At 46.4% G+C, this 21657-nt stretch overlaps 1 protein-coding gene across 4 annotated transcripts in view; it reads left to right on the forward strand.

Moving 5' to 3' along the window:
- Positions 1-2612: 2612 nt before the first annotated feature.
- INPP5B (inositol polyphosphate-5-phosphatase B) overlaps positions 2613-21657 on the forward strand; it is a 34203-nt gene continuing 15158 nt past the window's right edge. Inside the window, exons 1-7 of one of the 4 annotated variants that reach the window (XM_067533702.1) lie at positions 2613-2726; positions 3987-4052; positions 4696-4775; positions 5211-5308; positions 5809-5838; positions 6613-6723; positions 20547-20640. In XM_067533702.1, the coding sequence (XP_067389803.1) occupies positions 3996-4052; positions 4696-4775; positions 5211-5308; positions 5809-5838; positions 6613-6723; positions 20547-20640 (470 nt within the window). In that variant the 5' untranslated portion in view covers positions 2613-2726; positions 3987-3995. Of the gene's footprint in view, positions 2727-3986; positions 4053-4112; positions 4776-5210; positions 5309-5808; positions 5839-6612; positions 6724-8159; positions 8186-20546; positions 20641-21657 lie in introns of those variants that run through there. The other 3 variants (XM_067533701.1, XM_067533700.1, XM_067533703.1) reach the window with 3 other exon arrangements.

Raw genomic sequence — 21657 nt, forward strand, 5'->3', positions numbered from 1 at the left:
GGCCTGGGCCAGCTCAGTAGGTGCTGCTGGGGACATAGACATTTATTTAGAGCACCTAATTTCTTAAAATAAGACATTCCCCCCAGTAACATTAAGAAAATGGAGTGTTTTGGACAGCCCCTTTCTACTCTCCCACCCCCACCAGAGCTGTCTCCCAGGGGTAGCTGTTGTAAAACACGGTTGCTAGCAGCAGCCCTCTTCTCTGCTGTCTTAGCATGGACTCCCCTCGGTTCATCTCCCAGTCAATCAGACTGGGGATGGTCTCACGTTTTGTAATATGCTGCATCAGTAGCATCACACAGGCTGGGTGTATAGGAAACACTAAAGAAGTACTCTCCCCCACCCCCAATTTCACACAGGATGGACTTGTTCCTTTGAGTCTTGCATACAGGTGCCTGGAGAGCATGGAGGGAGGGTGTAGCCATGGCATCATGAGAGGCTGCTCAGAACAAAAACAGGTGTCTTGTTGCATAACTGTTTGACCATTACAGGTGCAGCTGGAACTTGACCGTGATCATTGTTAATTTAAGCCACACTCTCCTGTCTTTACTATGCAGAGGGTTTGGTGTCTTGGTCTTGGTCTACACTAGCAACTTATGTTGGTTTAACTACGTTACTCAGGAAATCCACACCTGTGAACGACGCCGTTATAGCAGCCTAACTCCCGGTGTAGACCGCGCTATGTCGATGGGAGAGCTTCTCCGGTTGACATAGCTTCCACCTCTTGGGAAGGTGAAGTATCTGCGCCGATGGGAGCACCTTGCCTATCAGCATAGATAGTGCCTTCACTGAAGCGCTACAGTGGCGCAGCTGCATCAGTGCAGCTACACTGCTGCAGCATTTTAAGTGTAGACAACCCTTGACCTGGCACCTGCTCACAGAGAGACTCTACAATGATTGATTTGCATCATGAAGCAGCGGGACTCTTCTTTGGCAAAAGATGCTGCTGCATTTTAATCGGAAATTATTCATTTTTAATATGGTGTGGCTGAAGGCAATGGGATTTTTCTAAATTTTTGTCATGAAACAACACATTTTTCCAAGGCTTTTAGTTCTGGCGTCTCCTTGGTTCTGATTTAGATTTTTTTTCAGAATGCACTGTAGAAATGATGTAGGGATGTTGCGCCCTTTCAGGTTTGATTTTTCCAAGCGTGGGGGCCGAACACTGTCAATAAACCCCCAGGTTTCTTTAAGAGTCTCAGGTTTGGCACCCAAAATCATTGGTCACTTTTGAAAATCTTCTCCAAACTCTCTAATGAAAGCAGGTATAAAATGTAAGAAAATACCCCAGGGATTTGTAGGCTTGTTTATATTTTGTACTGAGGGGGAGGGGGAGGAAGAAGCATTTTTGGGGAACATTTTTTGATTTTTTTTAAAGGGGAAATTGTGAGGTAGCTTAAACTCAACATTTGAGTTTAATTTTTTTTAAAGCCTTTTGTGATTTGTATTTATTTATTTGTAATAATGTCTCTTTTGGGGCTTACTTAGTCCTTCCCTTGTATTGTCTGAAATCCAAACATTGTCGCACCAGGCTAGTGCATGAGATACAGGAAATGAAAGAAAGTCTCCGCTAGTTGTCGAAGAGGAAGTGCAATCATGGAGTAAAACCAAGGTGATTATCGCATGAATTTAAAGCATTCTCATAACACAGGGAAGGACACTGCATTTATTTTTTCATGGGTGATTTGTAAGATGACATAATAAATTGCTTGTTATGTAATTAAAGAGTTAAATGTGGAGGGCCTCAGTGCAGGATGGGAGCAGAAGGCAGCAGGAATTCTGGGAGTTGAAGTAAGATTGCTGATGTCAAATGGCAGCCGGCAGACAGGTATGTATGGTGCAAGCTTTCTCTGCCCCCAGGCTGATCACCTGTCAGTGTGTGACAGGCACTAGGAGAGGTGAGGCTGGGGATACATATGCAGAAAAGGGCCTGGCTCTAAGTAATTAACAGAGGAAATAAGGCATTAGCTTTAGAAAAACAAGGGGCAAGCTGGCGCCACAGAAACCCTGGACACAGAACGTGCTCCAGGTGCCAGCAGGCACTGGTACAGTACTCTCCGAGAAACTATAACAAGTGAAAACCACTTGCCATGGTGTCCTGTTTGCTCCACTGACGGGCCAACTCCAGGCAGAGGAACCTGCTCACATGTTGGGAGAGCTAGTTCCAAAATGGAACAAAAATCCAGCTGAAGTCACTGTAGATTCTCCTTGGGCTCCGAGGAGAGATCTGGCCAATGTCTGGGAGCCAGAACAAAGCTGGGCCTGTTCCTGTGTGATGTGAGAGTCTGAAGGGAGCGAGAACACTGTTCCCATTTAAATCCGTAAACGTGGCACAGCCAGCGGCTCCTGGGGGAGACGGCTTTGATGCCCAAATTCCTGATGTGGAGATCTGTGACACCAAGAAGCGGGGAGAGGCCAGAGCGGATCCTACAAGCCAGAGAGGGAATGGGAAAGCAGCCAGACTGGAGCGAGGTGAAGAGGAAGTGGGGAGGTGGCCTGCAGGGGAAGAGAGGGCTCCAGCTGCAGAAGGGGCCGGGGCGGTAGGGAGCCTGCCAGCAGAGCAGAGAACATGTTTTCAACATTCTCGTGCTTCGGCTTCAGAAAGCAGGTGCGGCTGAGACGGTTCCTTTGGGCTACTGCTGGACTGATCCCGTCTGCATCTTAAATCTGAGCCCTTAGTTGGAAGAAAGCAGCAGGGGAAGGATCTGATACAAATACGGCAGCTGGTATGTATCTGATTTACATTGCAACATCTGCAGATAGCAGTCGATTATCGGCCTGTGTTCAGTATGCTTCTGGGTAACACAGCTTGGTCTGTAGTGCAGACAGGGCCTCTGTGTCCCTGCCACAGGCTGGGTGGGGCTGAGTCACTGCCTGGTCTGATGCAACCCACAGCCACTGTCAGATCAGCATGTCCTACTTCACTGACTGTGTGCTATGTACTCTAGCTCAGTGTTTCTCAAGTTTTTCAGTAGCAAGTACCGCCTAACTTCTGAAGATTTTAACAAGTGCCCAACACTCAATATTCCACAGGATTTTATATTTACAGACTAATGTGAGCCGTATGTTGGAAGAAGGGCTGGGTATATAAGGCCGTAATATGACTGTCAGATCATATGGGTAGGGCTACCACTGTTACACCAGGGGTGCACAACTCAGGTATGTACCTGGGCTAGAGGTGATGTTGGCCAAAGCTAGGAGGCTTTGAGTGGCATGCCAATGCTGGGGAATATAAAGCACCGCGCCAAATTTTTTGCCATAGATTTTAGAGGAGGAAGGGGTGAGAGATACAGGAAAAGAGGTAACTGGTGAAATCTGGGGCTGTCATAGTTGTCAGTTTCAGAGCAGTGAAAGTGACAAGTTTTCTGGGCACTGGGAACTTGAGCCAGAAAGGGGGGCTGCCACCTGGGTAAGTTGCAGGTGGCTGCTGCCTGGCTGCCAGCCTGGGAGGTGGGCAACTGCCACCCAATCCGAGCTGGGGTAGAGGAGGTTTCTGCGCCGGCTGGGGCCAGGGATATGGGCAGGCGGCTGCTGCCCATCTTGAAGCTGGGGAGCTGGGACCCGGTGGGAAGCAGGGGGCTGCTGCCTGCCTTCCCAGAATCTGGGGGCTGCCTTCCGCCTCCCAGCTCAGAGCTTGGACCTGGCAGGAAGTGGGCGGCTGCTGCCTGCCTCCCCCAAGAGTCGGCAGCTGCGGCCTGCTTCCCAGCTGGGACCCGGCAGGAAGCGGGGGGGCTACTGCCTGCCTCCCCCAGAAGTCAGCAACTGCCACCCACCTCCCCTTCACTCTGTTTTTCCCTGGGTACCCTGTCTGTGTCTTGCATACCCCCAGGGGTACGTGTACCATAGATTGAGAAACTATGCTCTACAGGGCGGCAGGATCTTAATCGCTTGGCACCACCTTGTGGCCTGGTTATTGCAGAGCTGCATTAAATCGGCTTGGTGAATTTACATACATAAATCACCTACAGCAGCCCTTTGTGTTCCAGGTCTGGAGGATGGACCAGTCAGTTGCTATTCAGGAGACCCTGGAGGATGGACAGACCTGCCTAATCATATCCTTTGCACCAGCATTTCTTTGTAGATAAGTGAACGTGAAATTACCAGGGAAATCCCACTCCTCACCCCACCCTCTGTTTCTGCCTCTCAGAGTTATTGAGCATCAGTGGAGATAGGACCATTACCTGTAGGCCATCTGTTAATTCAGAACAACCTGTATGTCCCAGGCCTTTTCCTGGCACACTGGCCTGGGTGCTATGCTAATAATATTGGACCAAATTCTAAGGTCCTTAATTGAGCAAAAACTCCTTCCCCTGACACCTTCCATCAGAAAAACAAAACACGCTTTACAACTCCCTGTACGGCTGGGGCAGAGTGGAACTGGATCGCTCCATCCACCACTGCAGGTGGAAGAAGCAAGCTTTCTCACAGAGGCAAGGGCCGTGTGACGGTACACAATGGCCCAAGGCAGAGCGTAGAAGGAGGATCCAAGGTTGAGATGAAATGGCAGGAGGAATTTTAAGGAGGCAGAACACTTGGGTGCGAATGGAGGCTCCGGACAGAAACCTGGAGGCTGAGCAGCCAGTGGCTGCTGTCGCTGAAGACAGGTTCAGAGAGAGGAATGCTCAGTGTCCTGCCTTTCTAGCTGCTCTGGAGCATCTGTGTCTCTGTTGGCCATTCCTTGACCATAAGCTGCATGCGGTGCAGGGTACCTTAGCCGGTGAGGAGAGTGTGGAAAGCCGGCTTCTGGGCCTCGTGCGGACCCATGGAGAGCATGCGTAGGTGCTTGAGACCATGTCTGATGGGCCACTCATATGGGGATGACAGGGCCCTTTGGCTGGCAGTCTCAGCAGAAAGGCCCAGAACTGAAGGGGTCATGGAGACTGCATGAACTCCCCTCCCACCTCAAAGATGCTCTCTCCAGGCTGGGGTTTTGCAAGGACATTTGCCCTGCCACTACCTAATCTGTATCTGATCAGTGTTTAATTAGAGGACTCCAGGGCTGTTAATCTAGTACCTTTCATCAGCAACTTGCATAAATTAATTTAAAAAAAACAAACCACCCTACTGGGTGGGCTGACGGGCACGGGGCTGGGACAGGAGCTTCCAGGGCTGCGCTAGCAGATGAGAGCGGTGCTGGGATAGGATGATATTGAACCAGGCTTGCAGGGAGCTCAGTGATGTGGCATTACCTCCCTGCTGTGTGCCTGCAGGATCTTCCTGTACTCTCATCGGCGAATGGCTATAACAGCTGAGGATGTCTGCTTGGAGAGAATCGTGCGGATCACAGAAGGGTTTGCAGTAGAAGAAGGTACAGCTGTCTGCATCCTTCACTCACTTCCTAGAAGGAGGTCACTTCTGCTTCTCAGAGATGAATCAGTTGCCATCTTTTCTTGGGGAAGAGCAAAGACAGGATATGTGTGTGTGGAACAGAATCTGGATTTTGTTGTTCTGCTGTCTGAAATTTGGAAACTAATCACATTTGCCTTGTTTCACTGTAACTTTGAAACAGCTGAAACCAGTGTAATTAATTAACATTGTCAGGAAAACAGGCTGGATTGGACCCCAGAGTATCCAAACTGCCCTCTGCACCCTCAGCTCTGGCAAGAGAAGAGCTTAGAGTTACCAAATAATACTCCTGGCCTCCAATCCTTTCTGATTTCTTCTGCCTCCCTTTCTGTTCCTTGTCAGAGGGTGCTCAGGGTCTGTCTGAGGTATTTATAAAATATTATAACTGGAAAATATTAGCATGGCCCATGCACCACTTGCCAGGTTTTCTAATGGAATGGCTTTTCTCTTTTCTTTTCTCAGTTACATCTGACAGCGACCTTCACGTCATTGGTGAGTGTCTTCTGTTGCTGTGATTCCCATGAGGTACAAGAGATTCTTATATACTGAGGTCACAGGCTCTGTCTGAATCATTGTTCAGCAGTTTATGGAGTTGGTCAGGGTTGCTTATGGAATGTCTGGGGCTGAGTTGCTCCAGATCGGACACGCTGCGGAATGATGGAATCTTGTCTTGCTATTATTGGATAGTTGATAACTATTACTAATTAACCAGTATGGTTTATAACAATGTATTGCCAGCTCTAGTTCAAACGAATCATTTGGTTAAATGATTCCAGATTGTTGCTAAAAGGTGAGATACAGTCTGTCTCCCGAGCTTTCAGTGGAGTTTCAGCTGGATACAGTTGTTGTTTATTTAAATTGTTAAAGCCCTCAAAATGTGCTAAGTGCTGTTGAAATGCAACTGTATTTCAGTGGCATCTGAAGGGATTCTTTTCTATAATTTTTCTGTTAGTTTCAGTTTATAAAATGTTTTCGGATCAGCTGGGCTGAAAGGGATTAGAGGAATAATAATGATTATTATTTACAAATCCTATTTAAAAATAAAAGAAATTCATCCAAATATAGGAAAATAAGAGGTGATGAAGCTGATTTCTTTCCTCGGTGTGTTTTTCTACTGATTTGAGAACTGAGGATGTGGAGACACGCCCAGTGCTGGCATGGCTTTTGTGTGCACGCAGCACCTAAAGTAGTGTTTAGAAACCATAGTATCTTTTCCAAATTTAGCAGCATTAATTCCAAATCTCCTCTTCCCCCCGCCATGTGTAGGTTCTGATGTGACTGTCCAGATAAGCTCGGAAGATGCTCAGCTGGTGGTGAGATTGCCTTTTGGTTCCCATACACACACGTTCCTACAGGAGATCAGCAAGTGCCACGCAGGTATAACCCTCTGTCATATACTCGTTGAATTCAATCTACAGCTGTGTTCAGTTGTTGCAGACGTAAGAGGAAGTCTAGGTTAGGGTTTTGTCTTTGTATTGTGTGTTCTCTCATGGTAGACGGAATGTCAATTCCAGGATACCTGCTGCCGCTGCTTACATTTACAGATCGCTCCTAGGCCTCCGGGTGTACTAACCTTGAAAATCCATCACTCTTTTCTACCACTGGATGGCTCCGCAGAGCTAGTAAGAGCTTTGCTTCAGTCGCAACTAGGACTAGTATTTGTATTGTAGTGCTTAGACACCCCACCCATGGCGCAGGAAAGTAAAATGTACCTAGAATCGATCCTCAAGACACTAAATCCGAAGCTTGTGAGGTGTGCTAATGCTGTAAGGGATCACAGAGAGCTTCTGGTTCCAAGGAGGCAGTTACTGTTGGATATTCCTGTTCCCCCCTCTGTCCTCCTACCTTTAAAGACTAAGCCTGGTGTACACTTAAAACCTAGGTCAACATAGCTGCAGACCTCAGGGACGTGAAAAATCCACAGCCCTGAGTGCTGTGCCTATGCCAAGTGAACCCCCGTGTACAAGCGGCTTCCGCTGGGCTAGCTATTGTCACGGGGGACCCGTGTCTGGCCCGTCTGGGGCCCCCCTTACAGAGCAGGGGCATCCTCTGAGCTGACCGGCCAGGCCGGAGTGCGGGAGGTGGGTTCACGTGTAACGCGCCGTGTTCAGAGTCGTGTCCGGGGCCGGCCCACCGCCCAGCCCGGCGCAGGGCTGGCACGGCCGACAGCCCACCCCGGGCCGCCTCTGGGCCGGCAGACCACCCGGCACAGCTCGGCACCGGCGCTGCGCCGCATAGCGCGGCAGATCCTGTCTACACGGCAGACGGGTTTTCTGCGGGTGCAGGGACAGCCCCGCCCTACGCGACGGGTGCTGGTGTGACAGGCGCACACTCGGACCGGCACCGGCACGCCGCCCCCAGCGGGACGGTACAGGCCTGGGACCAGCCCGGGGCCTTTCCTGGCCGTGGGCGCCCGGCGGCTGCGCCGCGCCGAGCCGAGGGGGCTGAAGGGACGCGGCGGGCGGGGGCCGGTGACGGAGGGAGGGAGCGCGGGGAAATGGCGGGCTGCTCGGGGGGAGGGGCTTGTGGGGGGGCGGTGCTTGGTGAGTGGGGGGGCGGTGCTTGGTGAGCGGCGGGGCGGGGCCGGGCCGGGCACTGGGGGGCGGTGCTTGGTGAGCGGCGGGGCGGGGCCGGGCCGGGCACTGGGGGGCGGTGCTTGGTGAGTGGAGGGGGCGGGGCCTGTCCGCTGTGGGCGGAGCCGGGCCGGGCACTGGGGGGCGGTGCCTGGTGAGTGGAGGGGGCGGGGCCTGCCCGCTGGGGGCGGGGCCGGCCCAGCGGCCCCGTCCACAGCGCGGGGAGCGGTCGGAGCTGAGGGCCATGTCCGGGCGGCTCCGCGGAGGTAGCGGCCGGTGGGCGGAGGTGCCGGGAGCGTGCGGGGTGCGCGGGGCGGGAGGGACGGACGGACGGACAGAGCGGGAGGGTGCCCGGCTCCGCCCCCCGGCAGGCTGCGAACTCCCCGGCCCGGCCCGGCCCGGCCCGGCCCGCTCCGCTCCGCTCTGTTTCGCTGAACCCTCCTGCCGTGGGGGGGGCAGGTTTCCTCTCACCTCGGGCGGGGCGGGGTGGCTCTCGGGCGGGCCCTGCACCCCACCTCAGAGGCCCCTGGCTGTGCCGGCACGGGGTCCCTATATACGCAGCTGTCCTGCCCGACCCCAGAGGCAGCTGCATCTGGGTCCTGCGGGGTGGGGCGACTCCCTAGTAAACAGCAAATGCAGCTGCTGCTTAGTGCCGGGGCAGCATCCCTGCATAAACATCTGCCATGCCCACCCCAGAAGTGGCTGCATCTCTGCTGGATGAAGTAATCCCTGTCCCTGTTTGTGAAGGGTGTGGGGAGCCTTCAGGGGGAAGGAGCCCTATGGGGTCTTCATGATGTATTATTACAGTGCCAATAGAGAATACTCTGAACATGAAAGTGCGTGTGTGGTTCATGGATCAGTTGTAATAAGGCTGATAAAACAAATCCACAGTGATACTTGCACAGGCAGTAGTGCACAGCCGCCCCATGTCTGAATAAATCTTATTAAAGAGCCCCCGATGAAGTGAACTAGTCCTTGAATATATGTCTACCTTCTAAAATTCAAACCATTGTAATAGCTATACTATATTAGAAACTGTGTGGTTCCCTCTGCGCTGCTGTCACACCTATTGTGTGGTTACTGTGCAAACAGCCAGCACTCTGACTGTTTGAATGAAAAGATATACAAAACTCTGAAGTTGCAGTCTGAGATGAGTGTAATACACTCAAAACGCAAGACATCCGTGCTCATCTTATGAGATGCATGTGTTGCCCTCTTTGCAGCATTTCTGAATCACAGCATGTTGTTTTATTTCCCCTGGTTGTAAATGTGCTGCCAGGGTTTGACGCCAACTCTTCCTGGACCTGTGTTCAATTTCAGAAATTGTTCAGAATGGGAAGCTCTAATTCTGCCAAAACAGAAACGATAGGGCCGCCTATTTTGTGTAGTGAAGTGCCTTTAGGCCATGTCTACCCTAGAGAGCTTACAGCGGCACAGCTGTAAGATCTCTCCTGTAGCCTTGTATGCCAATGGGAGAGAGCACTCCTGTCGACATAATTAAACCACCACTCAAGAAGCAGCAGCAGCTATGTTGGCAGAAGAAGCTCTCCCGGTGACATAGAGCTGTGCACACTGGTGCTTCTGTCGGTGCAACTTACATCGCTCAGGGAAGTGTTTTTTCACACCCCTGAGTGACATACATTATACCAACAAAAGTGGTAGTGTAGACATAGCCTTAGTCTGTCAGGCATGTGTACAGTACCTATCACTTCATTACCTAGATACCTTGCTATGCGGCTAACACAGGTCTAGCAGAGAGATGCGTCCTAGGGATTTTATTGTAGGAGACAGGGGCACTAATCGTGTTACCTGTGTTAATGTTATATAGTGATGTTGACTTCCTAGGTGTCAATTTGAACTCATCCCTGTTTACACAGATGCTGGAAGGTCCATTTTTTAGACCTTGGACTTGAATTTGCGTCAGGTTACAGATAAAATAAGTTCGATTTCCCTAAATCCTGGTAAATATTTATTTGCATCATGAAAGTACCATTGTCTGGCAAGATTTCCATTGTCTGTGGGTGCAGAGGCCAAGAAGCAGAGTAACAGGCTAATATAGGTCAGCAGAGAAATGCTTTGACAGAATTAGTAGAGGAACCACATCCCCCTTGTAGCTCAAGGTGTTGCTTCATCTGTTACTTAACTGAGCATGTAAAACCCTCAGACTGCTTCCTTCGATTAGTATCAAAACTTGAAATGAAGCCTGTGACTTCCCAACCAGATGTAGTTTCAGCTTGATTAGCACAATGTTGCAGTGTATTTGGATTTCTTTGTCTCAAATATAGAATCTTAAAATATTAGCATAGTCTGACAGAGCAGTCGATGGGAGTTATTGGCTCTGTGCAAAGGTGGTGGAGGCTAACTTATGAGAGTATTGCCACAATAAAGTAGACAACTGTGTGATTTGTATAGTGCCCTGATTAAGCTGAGTTTAGAGCTGGTATTGTGAAATACAGCAGAATAAAACCTGTCAGTGTTAGTCCCTGCTTAAACGTGACTGTAACAAAGGAGAGAACTGGATTTGTGCCCTCTTCCTCATTGTATAAACGGAGCCTGGAAAGAGTGGGCTTTTAAAGAAAACAAATAAACAGAAAAGTGACCAGTACCACTGCCAGCGACTTTTTTCCTTGTTTTTTCCCACTTCATTCTGATGGCAATACAACTCACTGAGAGCAGACATCTTTGGAGATGACTCTTGACAGAAATTGAAGCCAGGCCTACATTTGGAAATCTTTGCCAACAGAACTCTAATAGTATACTAGACCGGCAAAATGTTTCTAGTGTGAACACAACTTATGCTGACAAAACTGTGCCTTTGCCAGTATAGCTCAGTTTTGCAGGGATAACTGCCTCCATACTGGTGGCTTTTGTGACCAGCATAGCTGTACTGGCAAATCCCACCTCATCATGCACCTGACATAGCTATGCCAGCAAAAGCTTATGGTGTAGACCTGGCCCAAGGGGGGGTTGCTGGTTCTTGAAACTCTTTATCCTTCCGTACCTTTTCTTTGAGGTTATGGTGTTCTCTCTTCCCAAGGACATCTGTTTGAAGTTATCCAGACCACCGAGATCTTAAACAGAAACAAGATGTATTAAAAACAGAGAGAAAATAGAATTAAAAGAAAAAGAATTTGCTTAACACATTTAGATTGACACTTCTAATAAACTAAACTAAATACAGCTTTCTCAGCTGTTTCAGAAGAAAAAGAAAACAGAATTGCTTTTAGGAGCCATAAGCTTTCTGAATATGCTCTGGTCAGTCTATCAGCATTGCCCTGTCCAGACACCATCTCCCTTGCTGTGTCCTGGATTCTTTTTACATGTCCCTGCAGCTGAGTCAGCTTGCCTGTTCAAATGTGCCTCTCCTGGTCGTTTTTGTATCAGAGGTGTTTAAGCCATTAGGGTGAGGTTTCCTTGCACAAGAGTCTTTTCTCAGAACTCCTGGCTGGGAGAATGGTTAAATGACTATTGTCTCCTAGAGAGACAAGGTGAGTGAGGTAATACCTTGTATTGGACTGACTTCTATTGGTGAGAGAGAAGAATTTTTGAGCTACACAGAGCTCTTCCTCATGTCTGGGAAAGGTACTTTACTAGAGTGTCACATCTCAGCACAAGATCAAATAGCTAGTTTAACATAAGTAATTAGCACATATTCTAATGCAATGGCTCTCAGCCTTTCCAGACTACTGTACCCCTTTCAGAAGTCTGATTTGTCTTGCGTACCCCCAAGTTTCACCTCAGTTAAAAACTACTAGCTTACAAAATCAGACATAAAAATACAAAAACGTCACAACACACTGTTACTGAAAAATTGCTTACTTTCTCATTTTTACCATATAATTATGAAATAAATCAATTGGAATATAAATATTGTTCTTACATTTCAGTGTATAGAATATAGAGCAGTATAAACAAGTCATTGTCTTTATGAAATTTTAGTTTGTACTGACTTTGCTAGTACTTTTTATGTAGCCTGTTGTAAAACTAGGCAAATACAGTATCTAGGTGAGCTGATATAGCCTCAGAAGACCTCTGCATACCCCTGGTTGAGAACCACCGTTCTAAGGGACCATTCAAGGTGAAGTCACCTGTTAATACCCGTATAGTCATAGGACAAAAAGGGAGGTTGTGGGTTACAGTTTGTTGTAATAAGAACCATAAAGTCTCCCATTCAGTCTCTAGCATAGTTATGAATTTAAGTTCCTAGGCTCATCTTTTGAAAGTGATTTGCAGGTTTCCTTTGAGGATGAGTACTGATAGATCAGATATAGAGTGATCGCTTTGTGAAAAGTGTTCACCCATAGGTGATGTGGTGGTTTTGTCTTTTATCATTTTCCTGCATGACTTACTTCAAGAGTGTAGTGATTGTCTGGTTTCACCCACATAGTTGCTATTGGGGTATTTAGTGCACTGGGTGAGGTACACCACTTATTGTGATAGACATGTGTTGGATCCATGGAACTTGAAAGGTGTGTTGGGGAGTTGTTACGTATTGTAGCAGTGGAGATATGTCTGCAGGTTTTGCACTATTCTGGCAGGGTCTGTGCCATGTTGTGTCCGTGTGCCCTGGTCTGCGGGAGCCTGCTTCTGATGATGAGCTTGGAGCGGTTGGGAGGTTGTTTGAAGGCCAGAAGAGGGGGGTCAGGAAAGATTTCTTTCAGGATGGGGTCCCCATCATTTATGGGTTTTAGTTGTTTAATGATATCCTGTATGGCTTCCAGTGTGGGGTGGTAGGTGACAACTAGGGATGTGTAGTTGGAGGGGGTTTTATGTCTATGTTGAAGCAGGTTCTCTCGGGTTTTTTGGTGGCTCATTCCACGGTGCAATTTACTTCTCTGGTGGAGTGTCCTTGTTTGGTAAAGGCGGTTTTGAGTGTGTTAAGTTATGTATCCTGGGCTTTCTCTTTGGAGCATATTTTGGAGTGTCTGGCTATAGATCACAGATTTCTCGGGGTGTTTGGGGTGGTTACTGGATCTATGAAGATAGGTGTGGTAATCTGAGGATTTCTTGTATATAGTTGTCTGTAAGGCTCCATTGCTGAAGCTGATTGTGGTGTCCAGTGTTGATGCTGGTGTAGGGGTGTTCCAGAGAGAGTTTAATGGGCAGGTGGTGGTTGAAGTTATGGCGGAAATCTACAAGAGAGTTTAAGTTGTCTGTCTAGAGGATGAAAATATCATTGATGTATATCATTAGTTTTCATGGTGCATTTGTCCAGAATTGTTTCTTAGTTATCTCTGGGATAGAGGTTCTCAACCTATTTATTTCCATTGTGGGCCCTATATGCAGTTCTCTGTGTTATGTGGGCTGCATCCACACAATATATATATGATCTGTATGGCCCTGAGGATATCACATGAGCCGGAGCTGTGTGCTGATTGGGCCGCAGGTTGAGAACCACTGCTCTGGGAGCACATTCTTCTATCCCACACCCAGCCTTCCTATCTCCAATGCTGGTATGGCAAAATCCCAGGTAATTTCCATTTCTTAAAGAAATCTCCTGATCAGCTGGTGATCTGAACCATTATTCCTTTCTACAGAAATTAGCTCACGGCCTCAATCTGAATACACTATAGCCTGGTCTGCATATAGATTTTGTACTACTATGACCATTTAGGTTAGAGGAGGTGACTTTTTTTACTGAAATAATTATTTCACTGCAACCTACTATGGAGAGTTATACCAGTTAAAGGTGTCTTATACCAGAATAGCATATTCCCCTTCCCATACAGGAAGAAGCTAAACTGATATAACTGTCACACTTGGGGTGTTGTACTACTTTAATTATACTGATAGACAAGGCCCTAGTCTCAGCCCCTGCTGGACAGATAGCTAGAATGTAACCCTTTAAAAATTATTGTATTAAATGATCTCATTATAAAACATAAGTTATTGACACACCCTATATCCTCTGTCACATATGTCTTCCTGTTCGGGTTTTATCTTATACATATCGGAAATGGCAAGTTGATGAAGGACTTGTTGAAGGTGTCAGCACCTCTGAAAATCTGGCCACTTTAAATAGGGACATGACCGACTTGTCTTAGGGGTGTGTTGCAAAAATTAGTTAACATTTGCTAAGTGATTTGAAAAGGAAAAGCACCACTAGTACAAAATATTGTCTTTATGGAGGTGCCAGAGCATTATCAAATCCATGAAATGAAATTGCAGAGGAATGTGTGAAGCTCAGATGTGCTTGTGAATTTAACATTGATGTTTCTGACAAGGAAGGTACTGGGAGGTTAGTTCCTTGTGGTCCTTGTGAAGGTCTGTGTATCTGTGGGGTGGAAGGCAAAGGAAGCTAGGTGAAAGATAAGGATGCTGCTCTCTGGGCATTTCACAAAGCTTGTAGGAGATAGAGAGGCTAGTGAATTTCAGCATCTGCTGGGATTGTCCTTGAGCCATATTGGCAAACAGCCCTTTCCTCTGAAAATGGTGACTGGGGAGAGAGAGAAAATCAGCTTTTATCTTTTTTTTTTTTTAAATAGTAACCAAAGGAAAGATTCCCTCTCCAGTTTGACCTGTTTCTGTCATTTGAAAGTGGCATGGGCAGGGACAATCCTCCTCCCTGTCCTGTGGAGGTGGTCAGATATAGCCTATGGAACTTCTAGGCTGTTTGCTGGGCCCTGTTACATGGGTGGCCACCAGGATTCTTGTAATGCTGTTCTTTCGTCCTATTTCTCTGGTATAAATCTTGACGCTCCCTGGTTTCCCATTACGTTTTATAATGGATATCAAATGGCTAGGTCGGTGTTTAAAGCTTTCATCAGTTGGAGGCTGTGGTTCTCTGTGATCTCAAGCTGCCAGCTATGTAGACACAGGTGTCAGCCCCAGGGACTTGACCCCATTATCTGTGGACCCATTGGGACTCAGCATACTCCTCCTCATTTGGCCCAAGGAGTGTGTGCTGCTTCTCTCTGTGGTCAGCCTTAGCGCATCCAGTGTTCTGTGCCCTCTCCTGTTCTACATGGGAGTTTTTAATATGGACTGCAGTGTCATATTGTCCAGAGTTACCTAGAGATGAGCAGTTGGTATCTTGCTGTGACTCTTAAAAAGCCTTAGGGAAATGGCACCTGGTTGCACTTTCCAACCTGACTGCTACCAGGTGGGGTGGCAATCGTGAGGTCTCATCACAGGATAATGTGATTCTGTTAGACTCTTCAAGGGATGCTTCCCACCAGACAATCTTGTGGATGGTCTTTATCCCTGATTGCTCTTCCTCTTTTTCAGTTCTTGGGAGGCATTTGGATGTTCTGGTGATGGGGCCACATAAGTACCTAGGCAGATAACTTGGATTGTAGATGATTGGAAAGTCCCTATTTGCTTCATCCAACCCCCTTTGACCTCAGTGGGAATTAGATCTGGCCGTTTTGTGGCTTCCTGTGTTTAGGATGAACCATGCCTATACTGGAACTGTGGGTCCCTGCCGAAGGCCACAGTGGCTGCTTTGACTTTTGATCAGGCATCTCAGAAACCCCTCTCTTGGCTTTATCTAGCCATCAGAAGATGTGGCCATTGAGGCCCTCTGAACAAACAGCACAGCATATCGACCTTGAAAGAGGAAGCGAGGGCTATTTGTGCACAGAGACCACACAAGGCATAGCCAAAGTTACCGTGCTCAGAACTACTGGCTTAATAGCCTTTTGCACTCTGCAGAGCAAGACATAGGTATATTGGGGCTCCTATTTTGCCAGCACAGACTCGTAAATAAAATTGTGTTTTGAAAATATTCTGTAATGAAACATGTATAGGTCTGGGTGTGGTTTTGTTTTCAGTTGCCACTGGAGGCGAGAAGAGCGTTCTCTGTGCTGTGATGGAAGGTGTGACTTCCTGTTGCTACTTTGGTGGCATGTTACAAACAATGAATCCTCACAACCCCAGTCCCCTTGATGGAGAAAGCTCTGTATCAGTTTGCCCATTTGTAAAATGGGGATGGAGTAAGACAGAGAGAGACTTGACAATGAGGGACTCAGAGGCCAGAATTGGAACTTGCGTGTTCCCGTCTCCCACACCCTGCTCAGACCTAGCTGCTCTTTTTACCATATTCATGGATATTGAGATTCTTGGCTTCAGAATCACTCACATCTTTCGTCTTTTATCATCTTCATTTTTCAGTTTTATATCATCTTTTTTTTTTTGTTCCCTCTCTTACTGTAAAAATGCTGTGAATATTTATAGCTTGTGCTTCATCACTGAAATCTTTGGAGGGACCATGAGGTTCAGAGTGGAAGAGGATGGGAGATCTGAAATATCCAGTCAGACATGTTGCCTGTAAAAATCTGAAGTTTAAAACACCTTCACCTTTAGGGTTGACATGGAAAGACCTTGGCATATATATTTGAGAGAAGCGCCACTGTGTTGAACAGTTCACAACCAGAGCTGTTTTGCAAATACATTCTTGTGGTATCTGGGAAGCATAGCAACATTGTTATCTCATTTGTGTGAATTAAAGCCCCTCAGAAGGATGTTAAATTTTCTGTGAGTGATTGGCCTTTGACAAAGTTGCTGTTTCAAGGCTTCAGTGTGTTGTTTTTGAATCATTCAGTTCTAAGAATTGCTTTCATCCCCCTCCCCTGGTTGGCAGGGGCAGTGGAGAATATTAATATACAAGATGCACATTGACTGACTGTTTAGATAGACAAGGACCTGTTTAGCCCTCTGGCAGCCAGTGTTTGGGGGTGGTGTAGGCAGAAGGCAGTTTCTTCTGTCACCTGGCAGGAAAGGGCGGCTGTAATTCGATCTGACTTACATCTTAGATTTCTGCTTCATTTGGATTAGTAGCAAGTACAGCTTCTGGTCTAGGTACAAGCCAAGGGGAACATTAGTTGTCCATGGCCACTGAGGGAGGATTTCTAAGGGGAATGCTGATGTGCTTTATGCCACTTCATTTGCCAACCTGGGCACACTGCACTAACAATCTGACTAACCTTGGATTTTACTAAGCAAGGGCTCACTTTTTGTCCTTTCTCATCTGGAGCTGGAGACATGCTCTGCTTGGATCTCCTTTGCAATCAAAAGGATGTGTTTACTGAGGCCAATGTAACTGTTAGCAATTGATGAAACTAATTTGATTTGATCTCCAGAGGTCCAAGCTTGGACATCAAATAGATTGCTGTGGTCTGCTGTCGGACAGTGCTTTAAATATGTCTTTACAACCTTTTAATAGGAAAGGCCTGATTAGCTGTTAAATCCGTTTAGCTGCAAATCCTGTTTACAGCTTGGGCCATGCACGTTCTACTTGTACAGATCTCACAAAGCATCTTTATTTTTGTGCCTGGTCTTATTTTAACATTTACTTTTTTCCCCTCAAGACTCTGTATGTGTTCCAGGCCATTGTATCTTCAATTTCTTGTCCCATCTGGCTAGAACTATCCTTAGCTGAAAATCAATCTGGCCAAACATACTAAATTGATTTATGAAAGGAAACAGAGTTTCCAAGGATAGAGGCTTTTTCTGTCTCTTAGTTACAAAAATTAGAGATTGAAAGATCCATTAAGTAGGTAATTTGGTTCATGCCCCTTTTCCAACAACTTGGGATCTGTGTGCTCCTTAGCACCTTTGATTTGGGGCCTTTTCGCTTCATCTACTCCCACCCCAGAGGCAAGTACAGGATTGTTCCTTGCAGCAGATGCCCCGATTTAGCTTGAAATGTGATAAAATGCTTGGGATTGTGTGGGTGATTTAACCGTGTATCTAGGCTGGTCTGATTTGAGGCAAAACAGATCAGGGAGGGGCCCCCTTGGCCATCTGCTAATTATGGTTCTGGGGTTATTCTCCTTCACAATAGTTTCATGATGAAATAAGCAAAGGGAACTGGCACAGCACTTACCTGTTTTGGCATGTGTCCTAACAAGGCTCATTTCCTCCAGTGGATTGTTGCTCAAGATAGAGGAAAACAGACCCCCACTCCAAGCTGGTTCTAGTGTGCAGCAGACTCCACTCCCTCAGAAGCCTTGGTGTTTGCGTAGCTCTGTAAGTGTAAATGCACTCTACAGAACAGGAGCTGATCTGTGCACCAAGGAACTCAGCCTTGCTCAGCAGATGAGTGCTGATGTGACTTCCATCCTAATGGATCCAAAAGTGCTTTTCTGATGTTCCTGGCCATACAGGCTCTATGCCTGATTGTGTTTAGAGAGAGGGAGCGATCTCTTTGCTCCTCAGGGAAGTTCATTGATTTATGGGGGAAATTTAGCATCGGTTTACTTCCCAGACCCCCTCACACTCTCAGAGGCTGGTACAGAATGAGAGTTTTATTCCAGATCTCAGTAATTCCTTTTTACTAGAGTAGAACCCAGGATTCAAAGTAAGCACCATTTATTTCATTCCAGTGCTTCACCACCCTCCTAGTGGAAAACCTTTTCCTAATGTACAACCTAGATCTCCCCCACTGCAATTTGAGACTGTTGCTCCTTGTTCTGTCATCTGCCACCACCGAGAACAGCCTAGCTCCATCCTCCCTGGAACCCCCTTTCAGGTAGTTAAAGGCTGCTATCAAATCTCCCCTCATTCTTCTCTTCTGTAGACTAAACAAGCCTAGTTCCCTCAGCCTCTCCTCATAAGTCTATCCTTTTTATAACAGCATGTAACATATTTGAAGACTGAAGACAGACCTGTTAACAGTCTTCTTTTCTCAAGACTAAACATACCCATTCTTTTTATCCATTCCTCAGAGGTCAGGTTTTGTAAACCTTTTATCATCATCATCAGGTCTCCTATGGACTCTCTCCAGTTTGTCTACATCCGTCTTAAAGTGTGGTACCCAAAACTGAACACAGTACTCCAGCAGAAGCCTCATCAGTGCTGAGTAGAGTGGAATATTTTCCATGTTTTACATATGACACTCCTGTTAATGCACCCCAGGATCATAGTAGCCTTTTTCACAACTGCATAATATTGTTGACTTATATTCAATTTGTCACCCATTGTAACCCCGCAGATCCTTTTCAGCAATACTACTATCTAGCTAGTTATTCCTCATTTTGTAGTTGTATATTTGAATTTTTCCTGCCTAAGTATAGTATTTTACACTTGTCTTTATTAAAGTTCGTCCTATTGATTTCAGACCAATTTCTCCAATTTGTCAAGGTCATTTTTTAATTCTAATTGTATCCAGCAGAGTGCTTGCAACTGCTCCCAGCTAGGTGTCATCCACAGATTTAAGGATATGTTCCATTCCGTTTTCCAAGTTATTAATGAAAATGTTGAATAGAATGGGACACGGGACAGATCCCTGCAGTACCCCACTAAGACGTCCCAAATCTGACAGCGAAACATTGATATCTACTCTTTGAGTATGGATTTTTCAACCAGTTGTGCACCCACCTTGTAATAATTTCATCTAGACCACCACACTTCCCTAGTTCGCTTAAGAGAATGTCATGTGGGCCTGTGCCAAAATATCAAGATATTTGTATATCTGCAGAAAAAAACCAAACAGGAAAAAACCCAGGAAATAGTTATTTTGACACCTGTAAGCATGGAATGTGGTCACTAGAGAGGAATGCAACATGGTCTATTGCAAAACAATGCTTTGTTTAGTGTATGAGTTAAACTTGCATAATAGCTGGCCTGGTATTTTATTGTAAAGTATCAAGACTGAGATCTGGCACTTATCAGGTTGCTTCTGCTGAGGCGGGGCTGGCTTTCCACCAAAGACTCTGTACTGAGCTGGGTTAGGGTGGGAACAGACTAACATGACTAGTGAGTTGCGCTAGATGATATGTTTCAGCAGACAGGTGGGAGCCCCTGAAGTGAGGTGTGTGTTTCTCTTTCCTTTCTCAATATATCTTGCCTGGCTTTGGACTTGGCAAAGGTTCATTACACATGTACATTTGAAGGGAGAATTGGGCAATGTTGGGCTCACAGAGGCATTATATTGGGGCCTAGAGATAATGGATAGCACTATGACAGAGCAAGCTGGTAAGGAGGCACTTGTTGAGAAGCAGACGAATTGGCAGAGATGAGAGCAAAGGTGCATCAGTTATCAGCTCTTCAAGTTTGTTTTTCTGCAACATCTGAATGTTTGGTCCTGTGGCCTGATTGCCTTGTAGGCGTTTTAAACAAGAAGCTGGAGCAGTTTTTCTCTGTACTGGATGCAGTGGTGTAATTCATACTCTAGTTCTAAATGCTCACCTATCCCCAATGATACCTTTATATGCAATCAGAAAATCAGTTTTAGTGCTCAGGGTAGGATTCTCTTTTTTTTTTTTTTTTTTAATGGCTCTGTTCTGAATTTTTCAAGCAGATAAATGTTACTCTTCCCATTGGTTCCTTCCCAATTATTATAATACAAAATTCGGATAGTCTGGAACTCCCATCTGTAGCAAATGAGTTTTTTTGCTGGTACAGTAACTTGTGTACATATTCTTAAAATCCTCCACCAAAACATTCCTGTATTTTTTTTCCTTATTTAGGAGCACTGAACTGTGCTTTTGGGATTATAGCCAGTATTTTGAAAGACCCTTTTAACCTTATCCCCCGAGGAATGCAACGCTCTTGAAATAAGAGCCTGCTTTTTTCTGGGAACATGAGAAACATTTGGCATATAGATTTTCCTTGTATTTGCCTCATCGTGTAAGTATTGTATGGAATGTTCCCTTGTTTTGTGTAAAGTTTTTGTTTTTCTTTTAGGAGTTGTTGGGTCTGAAGACATCAAACAGAATGGAAAAAATCTCGTGGTTAATCATAGCTGGAGCCATGACAGCGATGATAAAGCTACCTCTAGGTACAGTATGTCTTAAATCCTCCTTACCAAAGGAGACTGTGATAGCTGTTGTGCATGGCACCAGCACTGTAAGTTCTAATGGAGAATGGAATTGATGGCTGTGTGTATTTGGGTGTTTAGCTACTGTCACCCTCTGCAAAGCATCACTGCACACTGGTGCCAAATGACTCATGGTGCCAGACAGAAAGGGGGACGTGTCTGCAGTTATTTATAACATGTCCAGAATGGTGCTGAGCTCTGCAAACTGCTGATAGTTCGTGTGTCTGTGGAGAAGGAAGACGTATAGTAAAACTTTCTGCCTTGACTTCCTGGTTTTCATGTGGCTGAACTAAGAAGCTCTCCTGAATACAGGCAGCCATTGTGGTACACAGCAGTGCCACCTATTGTCCAGCTCGTATTTGCAAGGAGGTTGTGAATAGTATGCAGTGTTGTTGTAGCTATGTCGGTCCCAGATATTCGAGAGACAAGGTGGGTGAGGTCATATCAGAAGTTGGTCCAATAAAAGATATGACCTAATCCATCTTGTCTCTTTAATAGGGAATAATAGTAATTTTAGTCTATAAGGCATTCCCGCTTCTCTGAGCCCCCAGATTTCTGCTTTATAACTAAAATATAACATCCCATCTATTAAAACATTATTAAATGCCTACTAGGAAAACTCTGCAGTACCTAATAACCCTCCCCACCCCCATGCAGGGAGGACCCGTGCAGGGACTGGCCTTGACTGAATGAACAGCTCTCCAATTTTCCATCCTCTTGCTAAGGTGGGGAGGACTAGTGGGAGGCAGCTGGGGAGAGAGGTTCACTTCCCCACCCCAGTGAGCGGGACACACCATTTGCATTCCATCAGAAACAGGGTGAGTGAAGCCTCACCTAGACATACAGTCTGCCCTGATGTAACGAAATCTGCTTTTAAATCCTTGTAGTTAAACTGGTAAAACTCTACAAACAAGATCGGTGTCCTCCTGAGAAATGCTCATTTCAGCCTTCCTCTGTCACATGCAGCTTGGGGGATTT

This window comes from Emydura macquarii, unplaced genomic scaffold, assembly GCF_026122565.2.
Source record: "Emydura macquarii macquarii isolate MOO-44397 ecotype Brisbane River unplaced genomic scaffold, CSIRO-AGI_Emac_v2 contig_3348, whole genome shotgun sequence".
Classification (NCBI taxonomy): Eukaryota; Metazoa; Chordata; order Testudines; family Chelidae; genus Emydura; species Emydura macquarii.